Genomic DNA, 19446 nt, shown 5'->3' on the forward strand with positions numbered 1-19446 from the left:
AATATTAAGATAGTGAGCTAGAACACTGCAACAACTGGGATTAATCTTACATTTTCATTTGGTATTAGACAACCTTCTACTGCAAGGGTACTAATTAAGCCAATCAAAAGGGAAATATTTTTATTTTCTTTCCTAAGTCTAGATTTTATAGGACAATGAACCACCTCCTCTGAAAAGGAATTCAAAACAATGAAATAGGAGAAGAGACAGGGCCTCAATATTTTAATGTATTTCCATGAACTGATCAAAAAAATTAACATACTAACTTAAGATTGGTTCTACTCAAACGCCCTAGCACCTCTATATTGCAAATCTATCAATCACAAATTTCTAATACAGCACAGAGAACCCACTGAAGTAGGCATATTGTTTTTAAGATGATATCACACTTCTTTTCAGAATAAAGAAGTTTAAAACACCACCTTCCTGAGATATGTGAAAGGGATTCTGAAAGTGACAAGAAAGATTCCATCACACACTCACCCAGGGCAATTTTCCTTTATTTCCTTCCTTTTTAATGAGATCCATCCATATACATGGCCTTGTTTTTAAATAAGATGAATGTATTTAAAATTGTATTTCATAGAAATAGTAATACACAATTTATTTCAACTATTCATTGCCATTTTGGGCTTCTACTTTTATTCAAATATTTTTGGACTGTGTAATCTGAGGCAGGGGCAGAAAGCAGCCAATAAATAGTTACTCTGATATATATACCACAAGTTTAAAAACACACATTTAATAAATATAATACAGGTTGACCCTCTCTAGTCTGGCACCCTCAGGACCAGACTGGTTCAGAACCAAACAATTTTGTGGATGACAGGAGCTCAACATTGTCTAGCAGCATTGCCAACACTTCCACAGCTTATTAGACTGTTAGAGAACATTTAGGGGTAAATTAGAGCTAGATAACTGCACAGAAGGGAAGGTTACTCACCTTGTGCAGTAACTGGAGTTCTTCAAGATGTGTCTCTGTGGGTGATCCACTTAGGTGTGTCAACACAGCTGTGCACACAGCCCGGAGATTATTGGTAGCAGTCTCCCAGCCGCCAGAGCATGTCGCATTATTGCACAATCACCCTGACAGACAAGCATCTGCCAGCGGCCGTTCTCTCCATTCCTTCTCTACGCCAGACTGTGTTAGCCCAAAGCACAGGGGAGGAGGGTTGGTGTGGAGCACCCTTGGGGACACATCTCAAAGAACTCCAGTTACTGCACACGGTGAGTAACCTTCCCTTCTTCCTTGAGAGTCCCTGTGGGTGCTCCATTTAGGTGACTATGCAGCAGTGTTCCTGCTTTGCCGTGAACACTCTGTGCTGCAGAACTGGATGTTGGACAGTATGGTATGTCCAAATCTAGTGTCGAATGATTAGCATAATGTTATGCAAAGGTATTGGCCAAAGCCCATGTTGCAGCTTTGCAAATGAGGTCTATTGGAAGACCCTTAAGGAATGCAGTTGTGGTAGATACTGCTCTCATGGAGTGATCCCATATAATTGTTGGTGGCTGTCTGTGTTTCTGGGAGTAAGCCAGCAGTATACGTGTAGAAATCCATTTGGATATTCGTTGTTGGAAACAGGTTGACCTCTGGACCTGTCCATGTGAGACAAATAGCCTGGGTGTTCTTTGGAAGTATTTTGTGAGTTCTAAGTAAAATACTCATGCCCTGCATATATCCAGGACTGTCTGTATGCTGTCCTCGTATGGTTTCAGGAAGAACACAGGTAGGTATATCAGTTCATTACAATGGAATGAGGTAGATATCTTGGGGAGGAATTTTGGGTGGGTTCTAAGGACGACCTTGTCCTTGTCAAATACAGTGTACGGTGGATCTGCCATGAGTGCCACTATCTCTCCCACTCTCCTAGCTGATGTTAATGCGAGATGGAGTACAGCGCAAGTTGCAAGTGGTTCGAAAACTCATTTCATGATAGAGTGGAGCACAAGGCTCAGATCCCAAGATGGCACTGGCTCTCTCTGTGGTGGATACAGATTCCATATGCCTTTCCACCTAACACATGGGTGGAAGATAATGCAATACCCTTGTATGGGTGGGTGAATGGCTGATATAGCTGCTAAATGTACGTTGATAGAATTAAATGATAGTCCTGTGTCCTGCAGAAGGATATATTCCAGTACATCTGATATCCCTGCCTTGTGTGGATCCCATGAGTGAGCCAAATTCCATACCACAAACATAGCCTACTTCTGCAGGTAAGTTCACCTTGTAGAGGGCCTCCTGGAATTAGGATCTCTCTGACCCTTCAAGACAGGATTAACTCTTTGTGAGAGCCAACAAGCATCCAGGTTTGTAGGTTTAATGTATATATCCTGGGTGTAGTATGCGCCCCTTGTCCTGAGTCAACAGAGTTCGTACCAGAGGAAACTTGTACGGCTGACGTGTGCCGAGCTGTAATATGATAGGGTACCAGATGTCTTGGCCATTTGGAAGCCACGAGTATAACTCTTGCTGCCTCCTGTTTGATTTTTATTACCATTTGGTGCATTAGAGGCATAGGTGAAAATGCATACACACTAATAGGAAATCCCAGTGTATTGCAAAAGCATCTCCTAGAGATCATGATTCAATGCCCACTCTTGAACAATACAGGGGACACAGAGTTGATGTGCGTTGCAAACAATCCTACCACCAGGTATCCCCATCTCCTGAACAGGTTGGTTATGTTGATTTCTCATTTGTGGTCCTGTGGGAATTGTTTGTTGACAGCATCCGCTAAGACGTTGTCCTTGCCGGTAAGTACACTGCAGTAGATGTGACGTTCTGTATAATACACCATCGCCATAGTTTCATTATTTCCACACACAGGCTGTGTGATCTTGCTTTCCCCTTGCTTATGTAATATGTTGTTGCGGCATTGTCCAATATTCTCACGTGTTTGTCTCATATGTGTGGAAGGACTTGAGCATATGACTTCCTCACTGCTCTGAGTTCCAACACACTGATGTGAAACTGGGACTCTTGGCATGTCCATTGTCCCTGTATGGTTTCCACATCCCAACAGGAACACGTCCATCATGATAGTGACAGATGGAGGCAGCATTTGGAATGAAAGCCCTATGCAGACATTGTTTATGTCGGTCTACCAGTTTAGGGTGTCCTTGACCCGTCTGAGCACATGGATAGTTTTCTGGAGCGGATGGTGCCTGGCGCAGTACATGGAGTGTAGCCATGCCTGGAATGGCCTCATATGTAATCAGGCATTGGGGACTACAAATGTGGACGTGGCCATGTGTCCTAGTATCTGCATGCATGTCCGTGCTGATGTGTGTGCAATTCTGTACGGACAATCAAATTGTGCATTTTTGACCATATGTGGGCCAGCAATGAGGCTATGCCCCAATTTCAGTCTAACTGTGCACCTATGAACTCCAATGTCTGTGTTGGAGTGAAGGTGCACTTCTCCAGATTCAGTAGGAGCCCAAGCATGTCGAATAATGCTTTTGTTGACTTCAGTGAGCGTTCCGTGTCTCTATAGGTGGATGCCATCATCAGGCAATAATCAAGCTATGGAAAGAGGTTTACTTTTTTCTTCGCAGGTGTGCTGCTACCATTGACAAGACTTGGAAGAAGACTCTGAGCACCGTGGACAGCCCGAAGGGGAAGATTCTCTACTGATAGTGTAAGTCTTTGATGGTGAACCTGAGGGTTCTTCTGTGAGCTGGGTGAATGGATTCATGGAAATATTCATTCTCGAGGTTGAGGGAAGCTATAGCGAGGCTCCTTTCTCTAAGGCAGGTATAATCTTTGCCAACGTGATCATCTTGAATCAATGGTACTTGAACCACCGGTTGAGCCCCCAGAGATGTGTCTCCACCTTCTCTTCTCCCCTTCCCTCCACTCCTCTTTCCCTCCCGCTCCCGCCCCCCCCCCGCCAATTTCTTGGTAGTTAGAAAGTACTGGGAGTAAAAACCCTTCCCTCTGTAACTGCTGGGTACCTCCTCTATGGTGCCTAGTTCTAGGAGGCGCTGTGCTTCTTCCAGGAGGACCAACTCATGAGAGAGGTCCCTGAAGAAGGATGGGAAAGGGAGGAGAGTTGGTGTAACTGCTTTGTATGGTATGCAGTATCTGGTTCATATTATTTCCAGGATCCATTGGTCCGATGTGATGGTTGTCCATGCCGGGTAGAATGCGGCAAGTCTGTTTCCGAACGTTTGTTTGCTTGGATGTACCTGCCCTGGTAGATCAGGGGCTTTTGTACCCTCAACCAATTCCTCAAATCTGGTGACACAAGGTGGAAGACTGAGTGGATGATTGCTCGTTTGGCTGTCTGCATCAGGTTTGTCTCATGCACCTCTTGTTGTCATAGAGTCTTTATTGTTGTATGTACCCTAGCTCCCTGAATCTTTGGTTATACTTACACTGTTGGTATTGTTTTCTCTTGGTTCCAGGGGGCTGTATACCTAATGTATGGAGTGTCACCCTGGAGTCCTTTAACGTGTGGAGGTTTGAGTTTGTTGTCTCTGCGAAGAGCTTCTCGCCCTCGAATGGGAGGTTCTCAATGTTCAATTGAACCTCCCTGGGAAACCCAGACAGCTGCAGCTGTGACATCTGTCTCAGCACTACCACCGATGCCATCAACCTGAAGGCTGTGTCCACCGCATCTAAATCTGCCTGTAAAGCTGTTAGAGAGATCAGTGAGCCCTTTCTGATATTTAATTCAAACTATTCTCTCATCCTATATTTTTAATATATATATATATATATATATATATATATATATATATATATATATATATATATATATATGAATGAGAGTGAGACAGACAGACAGACACACACACAAGAATGTTTGTGCTCTAATAACTTAGACACAAGGGCTACGTCTACACTGAGTCAAAGTAGGAATAAGACCCTCCGGAAAAGGGCACTTTTTCCGGAGGATCGGGGCCAGTGTAGACGCTCTTTTCCGGCTTTTTTAAAAGCCGGAAAAAAGCGGCGGACATTTTTATTTAAATGCCGCAGGGGATTTCCCTACGACGACTAGTGAAATTTACATGCCCCTTCTGGAAAAGGGGCCAGTGTAGACGTAGCCTATAAGACCTACCGCAACCAAACTTTCCATGGGATAAAACCTTCTCCTGGAGGAAAGGTTAAGGTACTGTGGAAGGGAAGAGATGAGAGACCAACACCTCCTCGCCATTGCTGGAAGCATATGGAGGCCCCTCTTCAATACTGTGATTGGCTCGGGACCCGGCAGCCGACCAATGGGCAGGCAGGTTGCTGCTGGGGCTCACTCTAGGCGGAGGGGGCGGGGCTGGTGTTACCTCTCAGTTGCCACTTTGAAAAAAAATGTCCGGAAGGAGGCACACTGGGGACCTGGAGGTGGGGGGAGAGGGGGGCGGGGAAGAGATGGCGAGGGAATGAATGAGGAGGCTGGTCCAGGCAGGCTGGACTGTTGGGAGGGAGTTGGGGGAGGGCAGGATTGGGGGGCTGAATCGTTGGGGGCAAGCTGGTCTGGGGGGGGGGCTGGACTGTTGGGAGAAAGTGGGGGAAGGGCAGGATTGTGTGCGTGGGGCTGGACCGTTAGGGCCAAGTGGAGGGAGGGCAGGATTGTAGGGGGATGAAGGAAGTGGGGCCAGACAATCCTGCAGGGAGTGAGAGAGAGAAATGAATCCCATGGCTGGGGGGGGGGGGGGGGGGGAAGAGATGTCCTTTGGAGGTCACTGACCCAAGGGGCAGCACTGGATGATGCTGGGTGGGTGAGAAATTAATCCAAGGCGGGGGGGGGGGGGGGGGAGAAGAGGGAGGGGATCCCTCAAATCTGGGCACTGGTCCTGCGTTTGATACTGGATGATCCGGGGGAGGGGGGGGTGAGATGCAGTCCATGGGAGGGGCAGCTGGTCAAGGGGATGCTGCTGGAGGAGAGACTATAGGAGGTGTCAGCAGGCTCAGGTAGTTGATTCATAATTTCATCAAAAAAAGAAAGGAGAAGAGTTTGAGGTGTCACCTTGAAATCTCTCAGATTCAGTAGGGCCAGCCCCATCGATTGACGCATCCCTATACTCAGCTCTTAGATGAGAAACTGCAGACCCAGCATACCTATCCCTTACTTTCCTACCCCCAAAAAAACCCCATTAGCTTCTACAAGGATAATTAGCAAAAATACCATGTGATAGGAAGCAAAACATTGCACTACTGAAGAGGGGCCTCCATATGCTTCCAGCAATGGTGGGGGGGGGGGAACAAGTCATGGTAATTTGGAGGCTCTCCCTTCCACTGTGCTTTTAATGGCTCCAAGACTCATGACAAGGGAAGAAAACAGAGACAGTTTCTATTGTGACTTTTGTATCTAAGTTTGCCAAGTCAAATAGCTCTGATTCTCAACATTGCAATGCCTCTTTTTGGAGTCAGAGATTTTTGCTTTATGCAGCAGTAGAAAAGCATGGGAGTCTACCATACTGGCCAAATGTCAGGCACTGGCAGCTGTGGTATGGCTGGACGCTGTCAGGACCAGCTTCTGTTTTTCTAAATTTTGTTCCTCCGGTTTCCCAGGCAACACCGGCTAAGTCCAGCTAGTATGCATGTATATATAATATATAAAAGGAGAATGTTTGTATGTTTGTGAACTAACATGGGCACTATAAGAGCTACCGCAACCAAACTTTGCATGGGGTAACCTTTCCTCCAGGAGAAGGTTTTAAGGTACTTTTGGCAGTGCAGGGAGAAGCGGCTTCCCAGGGGAAGTGGCAAGGACAGTCACTCACTAAGGCTGGCAGCAGAGGATGCGTGAAGGGAAGGGCGGTGCTCCGAGCAGCAGCTGCCCCACTCGCCTCTACCAGGCCGTTCCACTGTGCAGCCGTCTCTGGGGGGAGCAGGGGTGGGGGAGGAGAGCCCCCTCCCTCCCTCCTGCCCGTGATGTCACTCAGCCCGGGCCCCTCCCATCCAGCAGTGGCCGAGGGTTGCAGGCGCAGCGGGCTCTCTTTCGGATGTTCATGTCAGCCAACTGCGTCACCAGGATCTGCATATTGTTTTGAAACTGTTGGGTTCTATAAAGATGCCCAAGGATCCCAATACGCCCACTGTGGCAGAATTGGTGGAGGTATCCACTGTGCCATGTCTTCATTTGCTGGTACTGCATTCCCGCATGTGGGAGAACTCTGTGCTGGCTCTTTGACTGTTCTTCCTCGTCCTCATTGAATTTGGTGGATGTTTGTGATGCTGGTGTACGGGGGAATAGAGAATATCTGGAGCATGGCGTGCCATCAGTACCAAATAGTGGCAAGCATGGTACCAATGCTACTGCGAGTTCTGCTTCTGTTATGAAACTCAGTACTGGAGTATGGGGGAGGCAGTGCTGTGTATCTCCCTACAGCTGTCTGCAGCTATACCACTGGCACTTTCAAGTGCGCAGGTACTGGTGTTACCGAGCGATTGCTCACACAGCATTCTGCTGCTCTGCAGCTTGCCGGTATTCCTGCTGCTCTGAGGTACCGCTTTCCTATGTGGGGAGCTTCAAGCGTGTCCAGCAGACCTTTGCTCCATGTTAGGATCACGGCTTTTCTTTAAGCCAGATCCCTTGTCCTGCTTTTGGGAGCCTGTTTGCTGGTGGTCTTATCAGCCTCTTTTACTTATTTGTTGTTTAGAGGCTGAAGCTCAGTGGGGGACTGGGAGTGTTTTGTGCTCCGCTTTGGTTCCTGGTCTCTGGCATGTCCCTGCAGGGGAGTGCTCCTCCTGCCTTCCTCCCCAAGAAGGCTATATCAGAGGGGGGTGAATGAGGCTGTGTCTCAGCCATGTTATCCATAAACAGAAGGTTTCTTTGTAAATCTCTCGTCCTCTTAGAGTGTGGGGCAAGCTATTGACAGTGCAAGGAGTGACTAACTGGATGATCTTGCCCTAAACAGTGCAGACACTGCTCATGTCCGTCTGCTGCTGCAATTGCTGTTCCGCACCCTGTACACCTTTTCAAGCCCAGTGGTGCGGGCATGACAGGATTATTTGTCTTAGGGGGAAGCATGACGCTGCGGAAGTGACCACGCACCGGTTCGCCCACTTATCTTTTTATCTTTTCTTTTTCTTCTTCCTCTCTCTTTCCCCCCCAATGTATTAGTGAGACTGGCTGAAGTATGACCGACGTCGGCGGCAGTTGAGAAGGAATTGAGGGAACAGCTGCCAGTACATGCCTAACTGTCAATCGGGGCGATTGTGTAATAGCGCAGCACGTGTCAGCACCCAGGAGACTGCTAGCAAAAATCTCCAGGACGTGTGCACAGCGGCATTGACACACCTAAGTGGAGCACCCATGCGGCCCCTCGAAGAGCCAGGACTGGCAGCTCTAAACAAACTTTATGGGAAAACGGGAAACTTGACCGCATCCATGAAGAGTGGATATCCAGCTAACTATAATAACTCTGAATAATGGATGTTTAAGGACCAGAAAGTTCTGGACTAGAGAAGTTCAACCTGAACATACTATATAAGTCTCATGCTCATATTGAAAGTAATTTCAAGATGCCCCAAATTAACTTCTACAATTTAGTAAACTGTTTACTAACCTTTAATCGCCTCACCATCTCTTCTTTAGATATTTTATCAGAGATTTCTTTGACTCCTGGAGGATACGTAATTTTTCCATCATTGGCCCGTGTCTTTGAATGAGCCATGATTTCACTGCTTTAAAACCTGTAAAGACAAAACCAAAATTAGATACTACTTGAACAAATAGTTGTTTTTTCATATACCTTAATAAAACTTGCAACAATGCAACAAACAGGAGTGAATATTTAACTCATCTAGCCTAGGGATGTAAAATCCAGTATAACTGATGAAACATACTGCTGACAATGCATTTAGCCAATTCATCGGGGGGGGGGGGGGGGAGAGGCGCTGCAGCACGGCTAGAGCACACACTGCCCATGCCCACTGGGGATGAGCACGAAAGGCTCCCACTGCAGGCAGGGGCTGCTCTCGGCCCCACATGAAAGCTGCTGCAGCAGTTCACGGTCCTTGTGCCAGGGCTGATGCCCTGACTCTCGGCCTCTCCAAGTCCAACTGAAGTCAACAAAAGAGATATAACTGATGGCAAAGATGAATGTTGTTAGTCTTTATACAGACCCTACCATGTCACATAATGGTATCCCAACCCTCCCCCCCGCCCTTCACTTCCCTTTTCCCCTCCCCCTTTCCTTCATGGACTGTGCTGTCACTGGCAGGTGGAAACTGTTGGCTTCTAATTAAAGTTTAAATCGTAGAAGCCTCTGCTGATTGGCAGAGCCGTGGTAGGGGGAGGGACTTGCAGGCAGTCCAGGGCTTTATAAAGCAGTGAGCAAGCGACCAAGGAGCCTGTGAACAGGTGAGTGCTAACAAGGAGTTTAGAGAGGGAGTATGGAAGGGGAGAGAGAAGGGCGCGAGGTTCTCTTTCCTTTCTTTTAAATCCTTTCTCCAGGACAGCAGGGCTGGATGGTGATAGGTCTGCTGTTGCTACCTGCACACCGTGTGCCTTGTTTGTCTTCCTCCCAGAAGAAAGAACAGACTTCATCTGCACTAAGTGCAAGCTGGTCGCCATTTTGGAGGAAAAATTAAAGGACTAGAGGCCCAAGCATCGACCCCACACTCAATCAGAGGATGAAGACTTCCTCGACAGAAGGCAGAGTTTAACCCTGCAAGCACAGCAGGCGGAAGAGCAAAAGAGGGCAGTACAGGACCAGGAAGAGAACTGGCAGCGTGTAACTTCTAGAAGGGGGAAAAGGCCAGCACAGGAATACCCCAATGCTATAGAGGTAAGTAATCGCTTTCAGGCTCTCTCCACAGGCTCTGAAGTGGTGAATGCTTTGGAAGGGACCTCACAAGGAAGAAACTGCAAGGGAACACCATCTACTGAAAGGCATGGGATGCATAGTCCGAGGGATGAGGGTTCCACGATCACCACCCCTACAAGTAGACAATGGGTGGTGGTGGTTGGGGACTCCCTCCTAAAAAGGACTGAGCCATCCATCTGCCGTCCGGATCTGGAATCTCGAGAGGTGTGCTGCTTACCAGGAGCTCGAATTCAGAATGTGACTGAGAGGCTTACAAAAATGATCAAACCTTTGGATTGCTACCCCTTCCTGCTTCTCCACGTGGGAACTAACGATACGGTCAAGAATGACCTTGAGCGGGTAACTGAGGATTATGTAGCGCTGGGAAGAAGGATAAAAGAATTCAAAGCACAGGTGGTATACTTGTCCATCCTCCCTGTTGAAGGGAAAGGACTGGGTAGGGATCGTCGAATTGAGGAAGTAAATGCATGGTTGTGCAGGTGATGTCGCAGAGAGGGCTTTGGTTACTTCGACCATGGGATTCTGTTCCGGGCACAAGGACTGTTAGGAAGAGATGGGATCCACCTAGCCAAAAGAGGAAGGAGCATCTTCACGGGAAGGCTTGAAAACCTAGTGAGGAGGGCTTCAAACAAGGTTCGTCGGGGGACGGTGACCAAAACTCTGAGTGGAGTGAGAAAGTCAGATACCAGGAAGAAATGCATCGAGGAATGAGCAAGAAAGGAGGACCCCTGATTCAAATGGAGAAGATAGGGCAATCAACTGGTTATTTGAGATGTTTGTACACTAATGTGAGAAGCCTGGGCAACAAACAGGAAGAACTATGAAATATGATTTAATTGGGATAACAGAGACTTGGTGGGATGACTTGCATTACTACAGGGCTGCCATGGAAGGGTATAGACTGTTCAGGAAGAACAGGCAGGGGAGAAAACACAGGGGAAGGCTGAGCCTGAGGCTAATCAGAGGCAATCAAGGAATCAATGGCTCATTGTCAGAATGGCGGTCGGTTTTTAGCGGAGTGCCCCAAGGTTCGGTTTTAGGACTGGTTTTGTTCAATATCTTTATTAATAACCTGGATGCGGAGATGGATTGCACCCTCAGCAAGTTTGCGGATGACACTAAGCTGGGGGAGAGGTAGATACGCTTGAGGGCAGAGATAGGGTCCAGAGTGACTTAGACAAATTGGAGGATTGGGCCACAAGAAATCTGATGAGGTTTAACAAGGACAAGTGCAGAGTCCTGCACTTGGGACGGAAGAATCCCAAGCATTGTTACAGGCTGGGGACCAACCAGCTAAGTAGTAGTAGTTCTGGAGAAAAGGACCTGGGGGTTACAGTGGATGAGAAGCTGGATATGAGTGAACAGTGTGCCCTAGTAGCCAAGAAGGCTAATGGCATATTAGGGTTCATTAGGAGGAGCACTGCCAGCAGATCCAGAGAAGTGATTATTCCCCTTTATTTGGCTCTGGTGAGGCCACATCTGGAGTAGTGTGTCCAGTTCTGGGCCCCCCACTACAAAAAGGATGTGGACGCATTGGAGAGGGTCCAGCAGAGGGCAACCAAAATGATTTGGGGGCTGGAGCATATGATCTATGAGGAGAGGCTGAGGGAGTTGGGTCTGTTTAGTCTGCAGAAGCAAAGAGTGAGGGGGGATTTGATAGCAGCCTTCAACTTCCTGAAGGGAGGTTCCAAAGAGGATGGAGAAAGGCTGTTCTCAGTAGTGACAGATGGCAGTACACAGAGCAATGGTCTCAAGTTGCGGTGGGAGAGGTCCAGGTTGGATATTAGGAAAAACTATTTTACTAGAAGGGTAGTGAAGCATTGGAATGGGTTACCTAGGGAAGTAGTAGAGACTCCATCCCTAGAGGTGTTTAAGTCTCAGCTTGACAAAGTCCTGGCTGGGTTGATTTAGTTGGGATTGGTCCTGCCTTCGGCAGAGGGCTGGACTTGATGGCCTTCTAAGGTCTCTTCCAGCTGGCCATGCCATTGTTATAAGCATGAGATGAGCCCTGTCCCTCCTTATCTTGTGAATTACTCTGTTCAATAGCGGGATAGGAAGAAATGCAAAGAAGGGGGTATTGCCTCCTGTATGAATGGGTCCCCCCTTTTTGTATTTAGAGGGGAAATATTGCACTCTATCATTTCTGGCCATGCTGGTGTGTGTGATAATAGTGCCCTTTGTTCCAGTATTGGTATTAAGGTTAAGGCTCAGGTAGAGGTACCCAGGGATTGTTATAATACGAAAGCATATTCCCAAATCTGGAAGAGAAAATACTCTGAGCTGTGTAAGGAGAATTCTCTGGTGAAAATCCCCTACAGAAGTCATCAGATTTGGATGAAATTTTTTCCTGAGTGTGAGATCTCTGATGTGAACATAGCAGAGAACACTCAGCTTGTAAAGATGGTGAGTAAAAAATGGAAAGTCTCTGTGTTGGGTGTAATGCCCAACAGGTGTTGTCGGTGCTGGAGCAAGAGGCATAGAGGCTGAGGAGCCAAATCATGCCTCAGTGCCAATGGCAGTAGTGCTGCACCAGGTGCCTCTGGGGGGGGCAGCTGAGGTGCCTGTTAATGTGATTGGCATTGCACTCTCATGCTGCATCAGCAAGATTGTATCATTGCCAGATGGTGCTGCAGCTAACGAGGCAGGCAACTTGAAGCCTGTCGCCTCAGAGCGCGATTTAGTGCATGTGTGCTGTTTGTCTCTGCTGGGGGCTCCCAAGACACCAGCAGCATCATACGTACTGCGGCATGGTGCCAGCGCTACTCTTGGCACCGGCTGTGAGGGAAACGGCTGCTTCGGTGCAGTAGCCCTTTGAGGTGCTGAGAAGGCTCTTTTTTTTGGGGTGGTGGGCTTTCTGGATCCGCGCTGCTTAAGTTCCTCAGGCTGCTGGCCCACATCAGAGGCTGTTCTAGCAAATTTTCCAATTAAAAATAACTTTGAACCAGGGGTCTCTGTCTTTCTGTGCCCACAATTTTAGCTTTGCCCAATGAGGACATTTCTGAGCATTATGCTGCTCTCACAGGCAGGGAACGCACTGTGAGTGACTATCTGATATCGGGATAGGCTCTTTACAGGAGATGCAGCGCTTAAGCCCTGGTTAGCCAGGAATACCTGTGGAAACAGTCAGAGACTGCAGAAAGGGATTAACTGGGAGAAAAAGAAAAAACCCTTATACTAATCTAGTTTTTTTTTTTTTTAAACAAAGCAATTAAGTATTTAAACTCATTAACTAATTAACTACTATAATGAATTTTAGGTTTTAAGAAGTATAATCATCTAGACACGAAACAGCTAGGGAGCACTGCTGAGTCCGTCTGTAGCTGGAGGCGGTAGAGAAAGAACTGGGGGGGAGGGGGGACTTGCACATGCACGATGCCTGCATCCTAACAACACACAGCTGCTGGTGTGCATGTGTGGGGCCTCAAGGACACAGCTACAAAATTTCCGCTTTGAGGAAAGAGCTAACAGACATCCTGCACTCAGTAACACTATCAAAAATACCGTTGCCAATTAATCCAGCAATAATGGAACAACACTGTTTTGTTGTCGATGACACACGACAGCAGTGAAGGACAACTAGGTGCTGTATTTGACTTCCTGGATCTGCATTATGGCCAAACACAGCATCGGTGCACGCACAGATAGCAACAGAATCTACCTGAGAATGGTGTTGACGGTTTGCCTGATGTACTTATTAATTCTTGTCATGGAGATTCCATGGCAGGGCTGCCATGGTCCTCGTCCTCCCCTCCTCCTCCCCACTACAACATTTTTCCAAACCAGCCCTCAATGTGTGCTGCCAGCACCAAGGCAGCACACAATTTAGCTACACAAGGACCAGGTTGTCCCCTATTTGCCTCCAAAAGCCTGTGGACAAGTGTAGGATTATCAAATATTATTCTCTTGTACAACTGCTGCACAACCATGGTCTGTACTTTCTTGAAGAGTCATAAGCAACCCTTCTTCACCTCCTCCCACCACTTTCTCCTAATTCTTTAAAATCATCATCACAGTGTCTACAGAGATGTGTGCCTGCCTCCAGACTAATCCAACAACATGGGAAGTTTTCTTCAGGAGCATGCGTGTTAGTGAAATGTAACAATCTTTAAAATACAGTCACTCTATTGTTAATGGTTACTTTTGCAGACCAGATCTTGAGAACTCAGCCATCTTGAACACCAGATAAACAGAGGATGTCAATTAAGGAAAAAGAAACCAATGACATGTGATGATTTGGTGAAGGAGTTGTCAGGTCACTCAAGTTGGCCAAAGTTTAAAAAAAAGGCAACAAAGAGCAGAGAGAGTGGAGACAAGATAGGGATGGGGAGCAGAGATAATCTAGAGCCAATCTACGAACAGAGGAGACCACTGAGTGCACGCTACAGCTCATGCAGGATAAAAATATCTTGGGGGAATATAATCTTTACGAATAGCGGCTATAACCAACTAGTGGTGTTCTAAGGGTCAGTCCAAAGACCAACCTTATTCAACTTATTCATAAATGATCTAGAGAAAGGGGTAAGCAGTGAGGTGGCAAAGTGTGCGGACGATACTCAACTGTTCGAGATAGTTAAAACCAAAGCAGACTATCTTCAAAAAGAAGAACTTCAAAAAGTTCTCACCAAACTGAGTGATTGGGCAACAAAATGGCAAATGAAATTTAATGTGGATAAATGTAAAGTAATGCACATTGGAAAAAATAACCCCAACTATACATACATTATGATGGGGGCTAATTTAGCTACAACTAATCAGGAAAGAGATATTGGCGTTGTGGATAGTTCTCTGAAAACGTCCACGCAGTGTACAGCGGCAGTCCAAAAAGCCAATAGGAAGAAAATAAGATGAAGAATATATTACTGCCCCTATATAGTGATAGAAATGTAGCCGTGATAGTCCTGTTTTTTATTTCAGCTACACCAGACTATGTGACTAACAAGATGGTTTATTAGGTGATGAGCTTTCATGGGCCAGACCCACTTCCTCAGATCAAATAGTGGAAGAAAATTGTCACAATCATATATACCAAAGAATACAATTTAAAAAAAAGGAACACATATGAAAAGGACAAATCAAATTTCAGAACAGAACGGGAATAGGGGGGCGGGAGGTAAATGTCTGTGAGCTAATGATATTAGAGGTGATAATTAGGGAAGCTATCTTTGTAATGGTAAGATAATTAGAGTCTTTATTCAAACTTATGTGTAAAGTGTTGAATTTAAGCATGAATGACAGTTCAAAGCATTCTCTTTCAAGTGTAGTCTTAAAAGGACTTTGAAGCAGGATGCAGGTAATCAAGTCATTGAGACAATGTCCTTGCTGGTTGAAATGGCAAGAAACTGTTTTTTCTTTGTGATCCTGTCTAATATCTGTTTTGTGGGCATTGATCCTTTGGCGAAGTGTCTGAGACATTTGTCCAATGTACATAGCAGACGGACACTTTCGGCACATGATAAGTTATATTCCTGCGCATCCAGAAATATAATTTATGCTATCATCTGTGGAACTTGTTGCCTGAGGAGGTTGTGAAGGCTAGGACTATAACAGGGTTTAAAGGAGAACTAGATAAATTAATGGACGTTAAGTCCATAAATAGCTATTAGCCAATATGGGTAAGGAATGGTGTCCCTAGCCTCTGTTTGTCAGAGGATGGAGACGGATGGCAGGAGAGAGATCGCTTGATCATTACCTATTCAATTCACTCCCTCTGGGATACCTGGCATTGACCACTGTCAGCAGACAGGGTACTGGGCTGGATGGACCTTTGGTCTGACCCACCTGGCCATTCTTATGTTCAAAGGCTTCCCATATAGAACTCTTTTGACAGCATCCATGCTTCTACCCCCGACATCAACATTCATGGCTGCAAAGGTGCAATTCTGTATCCAGCAACCCTTTTACTCCCACACAAATTACAATCCAATAATGGTTTCTTCCCCTTACACTCCACTCCTTGTGAAAGCACCAGTGACAAATGGACATTAGAACAGCTGTCACATTTTCAAAGACAAAGGTCAAAAGGTCATGCACATTTCCATGAGTATGTGCGTTAAACAACCTACACCAAATGCTCTGGCCTGAACCATTTGATACCATGAGAATACCTTGCTTACAGACCCTCTCACTGTTGAAGTGGTTCCTCAGAGCCTACCTGATACCGATGGCCAACCAAAGCACTCCTCTGACAGCTCAAGAGTCAGACTGTTCCAAGTGTAGTCTGAGACAAGGACGGGGGGCTGACACCATAACAAGTGTCTGTGACCCAATGTCCCTCCAGAGCTAGGAAAGCCCTTTTTAGCAAAGCTAGCCACTATGTCAACCACATTTTGCAGAATCACAGTCCTGTCCGCCAAAACGCAATTTATTGCCATACACACTAGCAGTACTGCCTCGATAACAGACTTGTCCGCTCCAAAATTATTCACGACTGAACAGTAGCAATCTGGAGTGGCCAGCTTCCACAAAACAATGACCACATGTTTCTCTACTGAGAGCAGCTCAATTCGGTGTCCTTGCACCACAGTTCAGGGGTCAGCTCAGTACACAACACCAGGTAGGTTGCTTTACACCAGGGATGGCCAACCCATTACAGATGAAGAACCAAAATAGCGGTAGATACAGCGCAAAGAGACCAGGGAAAAAAGTTGACAAGGGAAAAAAAAAGCGGGGGGTGGAAGGGCAGCCACAGCCCTTTTCAGAACAGAGCAGCCATTGCCCTTTTAAGGGTGGACAGTTTGAAGTCTGCACCAGCATCTCGTGCAGACAGGAACACCCTGCCCCTTTCAGAGCCACGGGTGCTGGAGCCGCAATTTTTTCTTTGAAGAGCCGCGTGCAGCTCACGAGCCGTGGGTTGGCCACCCCTACATTAAACAATTGAAAGTTTGGTAGTCACTGCTCCTCAGCTACGCCAGCATGACAATGCAGTACCACCGCTCAGAAATGGTTTCCCTACCCCAAAAGTGATGATCCACAATGTATATCAGGTCTGCCATAGCACAATATCTCAATTCATTGTCCTCTGAATATGAATCCGAATCATCATCGTCCACTAGTAGGTATATGCTGCGATGCATGCTTTCTTCTGTACACTGCTCAGAATAAGGGCCAGAAGGCTAGAATCCATGTTCTCTCACCACCAGTGCTCAAGGTGCTGTGACAGTAAGCCAAAAAAAAAAAAAAAAAATCGGGAAGAAAGGAGACGTCTGACATTTTTCATATTCCTAGTGGTATGTTCTACTTTCCCACACAGCTTAGTGAGTGAAGGAGACAAGGCACTGTGGGGTGCATACCCACAATGCTTTACTCTGTCGATGAGGGAGCTGCAGATGTGGCCATGAGTTATCCACAGTATGTACCAGAAAAAACTGGTTTGGCAAGTTTACAGTTTTGACTTCTTTTGCCTATCGACAGCACTTTCGCACCCAAAACTTGCAAACGTACATATAGCCAAAGATCCAATTTGTGGTCCGCTGTAATATAAACCTTGAAGATAAATGAAGTTCTCCCGCTTCTGCTATTCTTGTATGAAACTTTCCCAAGAAATAAAGGCAATTCTGAAACTTCTAAGTAGCAACAATCAACTTTATATTTCTATTGGCTGACTTCAAATCACATGTTCTTTAAAATGTGAAAACCAAAAGCTACCAATATTAGTAAAAACTATTTTTACAACTATTTCACTTAAGATTTTCATAACTCATATCATTACATCTAATCATTAAGAGATTTATAAGGTGTAATTTTAAAACTAAGGGCTTGTCTAAATGGGGATATGATTTGTAAAGCATTCCAACATGCTAAGCTCTCACTGCCCCATGCAAACCCTGATTTAGCACTCTAAACAGTGCCTAGTTCATGTTCTTCAGTTAATAAATGACTTGAAATGAATTTTGCAAATGAAGTACAAACAACCATCTTTCTAACATTTATGCTGTGTCTTTACAGCACAGATTGTTGAAACAAAAACATGGTGTGCAGCACAGAAAGCATTTACCAAGTATCCACTGCTATCTGTAAGTCAATATATACCATTAACATCTTCCCTCTTTGAAGCTAACACTGCTAGGGAAATGGCTGACAAATTTAGAAGAAAATAATGAAGAAAAACATCCATACATTAGGGGCTGAGCATTTGACCAGTCCAAAAATAACTGGTTAACTGACTGGTCATATTAGGGATGTAAAATCCCAGTTAATCAGTTAACCAGTTAAACATAATGTTTAACGGGAGTAGATGGAGGGCTGCTCAAGGCCGTTTGGGCAGGAGCAGCTCTACATAAGAATGTTAAGGACTAGTTGACTATCACTCTCCCCTCCCCCCTTTGCTGCCTCTGATAGAGGAAGCAAAGGAGGGGGAAGGGAGTACTTAGATGCGGCAGAGCCGCATGGAGCCCGGGGTATGGGCTCCATGCGGCACTGCCCCTTTGAAATGGGGACTCACTAGCTGACCCCAAACTTCATGCAGCATTTCCATGGAACCCAGAGTCAGCTGGGGACTTCCCAGCTGATCCCCACACAGTGCCCAGGATCAGCTGGGAGTCCTCAGCTGACCTGGGCTCTGCCCAGCATTTCCATTGAACCAGGGATCAGCTGGGCACTCCCCCATCTGATCCCAGGCTCTGTGCCAAAGCGAGCACTTCCACTTTGAAATGCACAAGAGCCCCCAGTAGGGACGCTTGTAAATTTCAAAGCTGGCACACAGCATGCAGCTAGGGGCCAGAAGGACTTGTACCTTTCAAAGGAGGAATGCAGAAGAGCCTCAGCAAAGGCTCTTGTGCATTTCACAGCAGAAGCACTCGTGTAGAGCCCAGAATCAGTGGGACTTCCCGCTGGCCTGGGCTGCATGTAGAGTTCCAACTTGGAAATACACAAAGGCTCTTGTGCATTTCACAGCAGAAGCACTCGTGTAGAGCCCAGAATCAGTGGGACTTCCCGCTGGCCTGGGCTGCATGTAGAGTTCCAACTTGGAAATGCACAAAGGCTCTTGTGCATTTCACAGCAGAAGCACTCGTGTAGAGCCCAGAATCAGTGGGACTTCCCGCTGGCCTGGGCTGCATGTAGAGTTCCAACTTGGAAATGCACAAGAGTCCCTCTCTTAGACATTTCAAAGGAGGAATGTGGAAGTGACTATCGACTAGTCAAGCAGTTGATGGAAATTCCATCTACTACTCAACTAATAAATTAATCGATATTTAACATCCTTAGCTCCACCATCCCCCACTGCCACAGCAAGGCTGGAGTGCCTCTCTCCCCTCAATTCAGGTTGTGGTTGCTCCAACCAGACTAGGCCTGCCAGGTGGAGCGCCTCCACCCACAGTGCACCAGGTCAGGACATTAATGTTAATTCATCCCAGCTAACCATTCACATCCCTAAGTCATACATCATCAAATAATATCAAAAGGGGTAAGATTTTAAAGCATTAATTTATTAGTACAGTAAAAAAAGAGTAAGACTTCATGGTCTTCAATAGTCTTAGCCTTTGATAATGGCATCTAATTACAAACAACTAATTTCTTAGCCGAGTTATTTGAATTCAGAAAAATCTGAAACACAATTAAGTGAAACTCTAAAAAAATAAAATGGCATTACCATACAACCCAATGGTGCCTACAGCAAGTCATTTTTGCTAGAACATTTGACTGTGGACAAACAGGAGAGGTCAT

General features: G+C 46.2%; 1 protein-coding gene across 4 annotated transcripts in view; it reads right to left on the reverse strand.

The window, feature by feature from the left end:
• PDS5B (PDS5 cohesin associated factor B) overlaps positions 1–19446 on the reverse strand; it is a 259503-nt gene that overhangs the window by 217641 nt on the left and 22416 nt on the right. For all 4 annotated transcript variants that reach the window (XM_075919194.2, XM_006134210.5, XM_006134209.5 and 1 more), the window contains exon 2: positions 8521–8647. In XM_075919194.2, the coding sequence (XP_075775309.1) occupies positions 8521–8628 (108 nt within the window). In that variant the 5' untranslated portion in view covers positions 8629–8647. The remainder of the gene's footprint in view (positions 1–8520; positions 8648–19446) is intronic.

This window comes from Pelodiscus sinensis, chromosome 1, assembly GCF_052426305.1.
Source record: "Pelodiscus sinensis isolate ZL-2025 chromosome 1, ASM5242630v1, whole genome shotgun sequence".
In the NCBI taxonomy this organism is placed as follows: Eukaryota; Metazoa; Chordata; order Testudines; family Trionychidae; genus Pelodiscus; species Pelodiscus sinensis.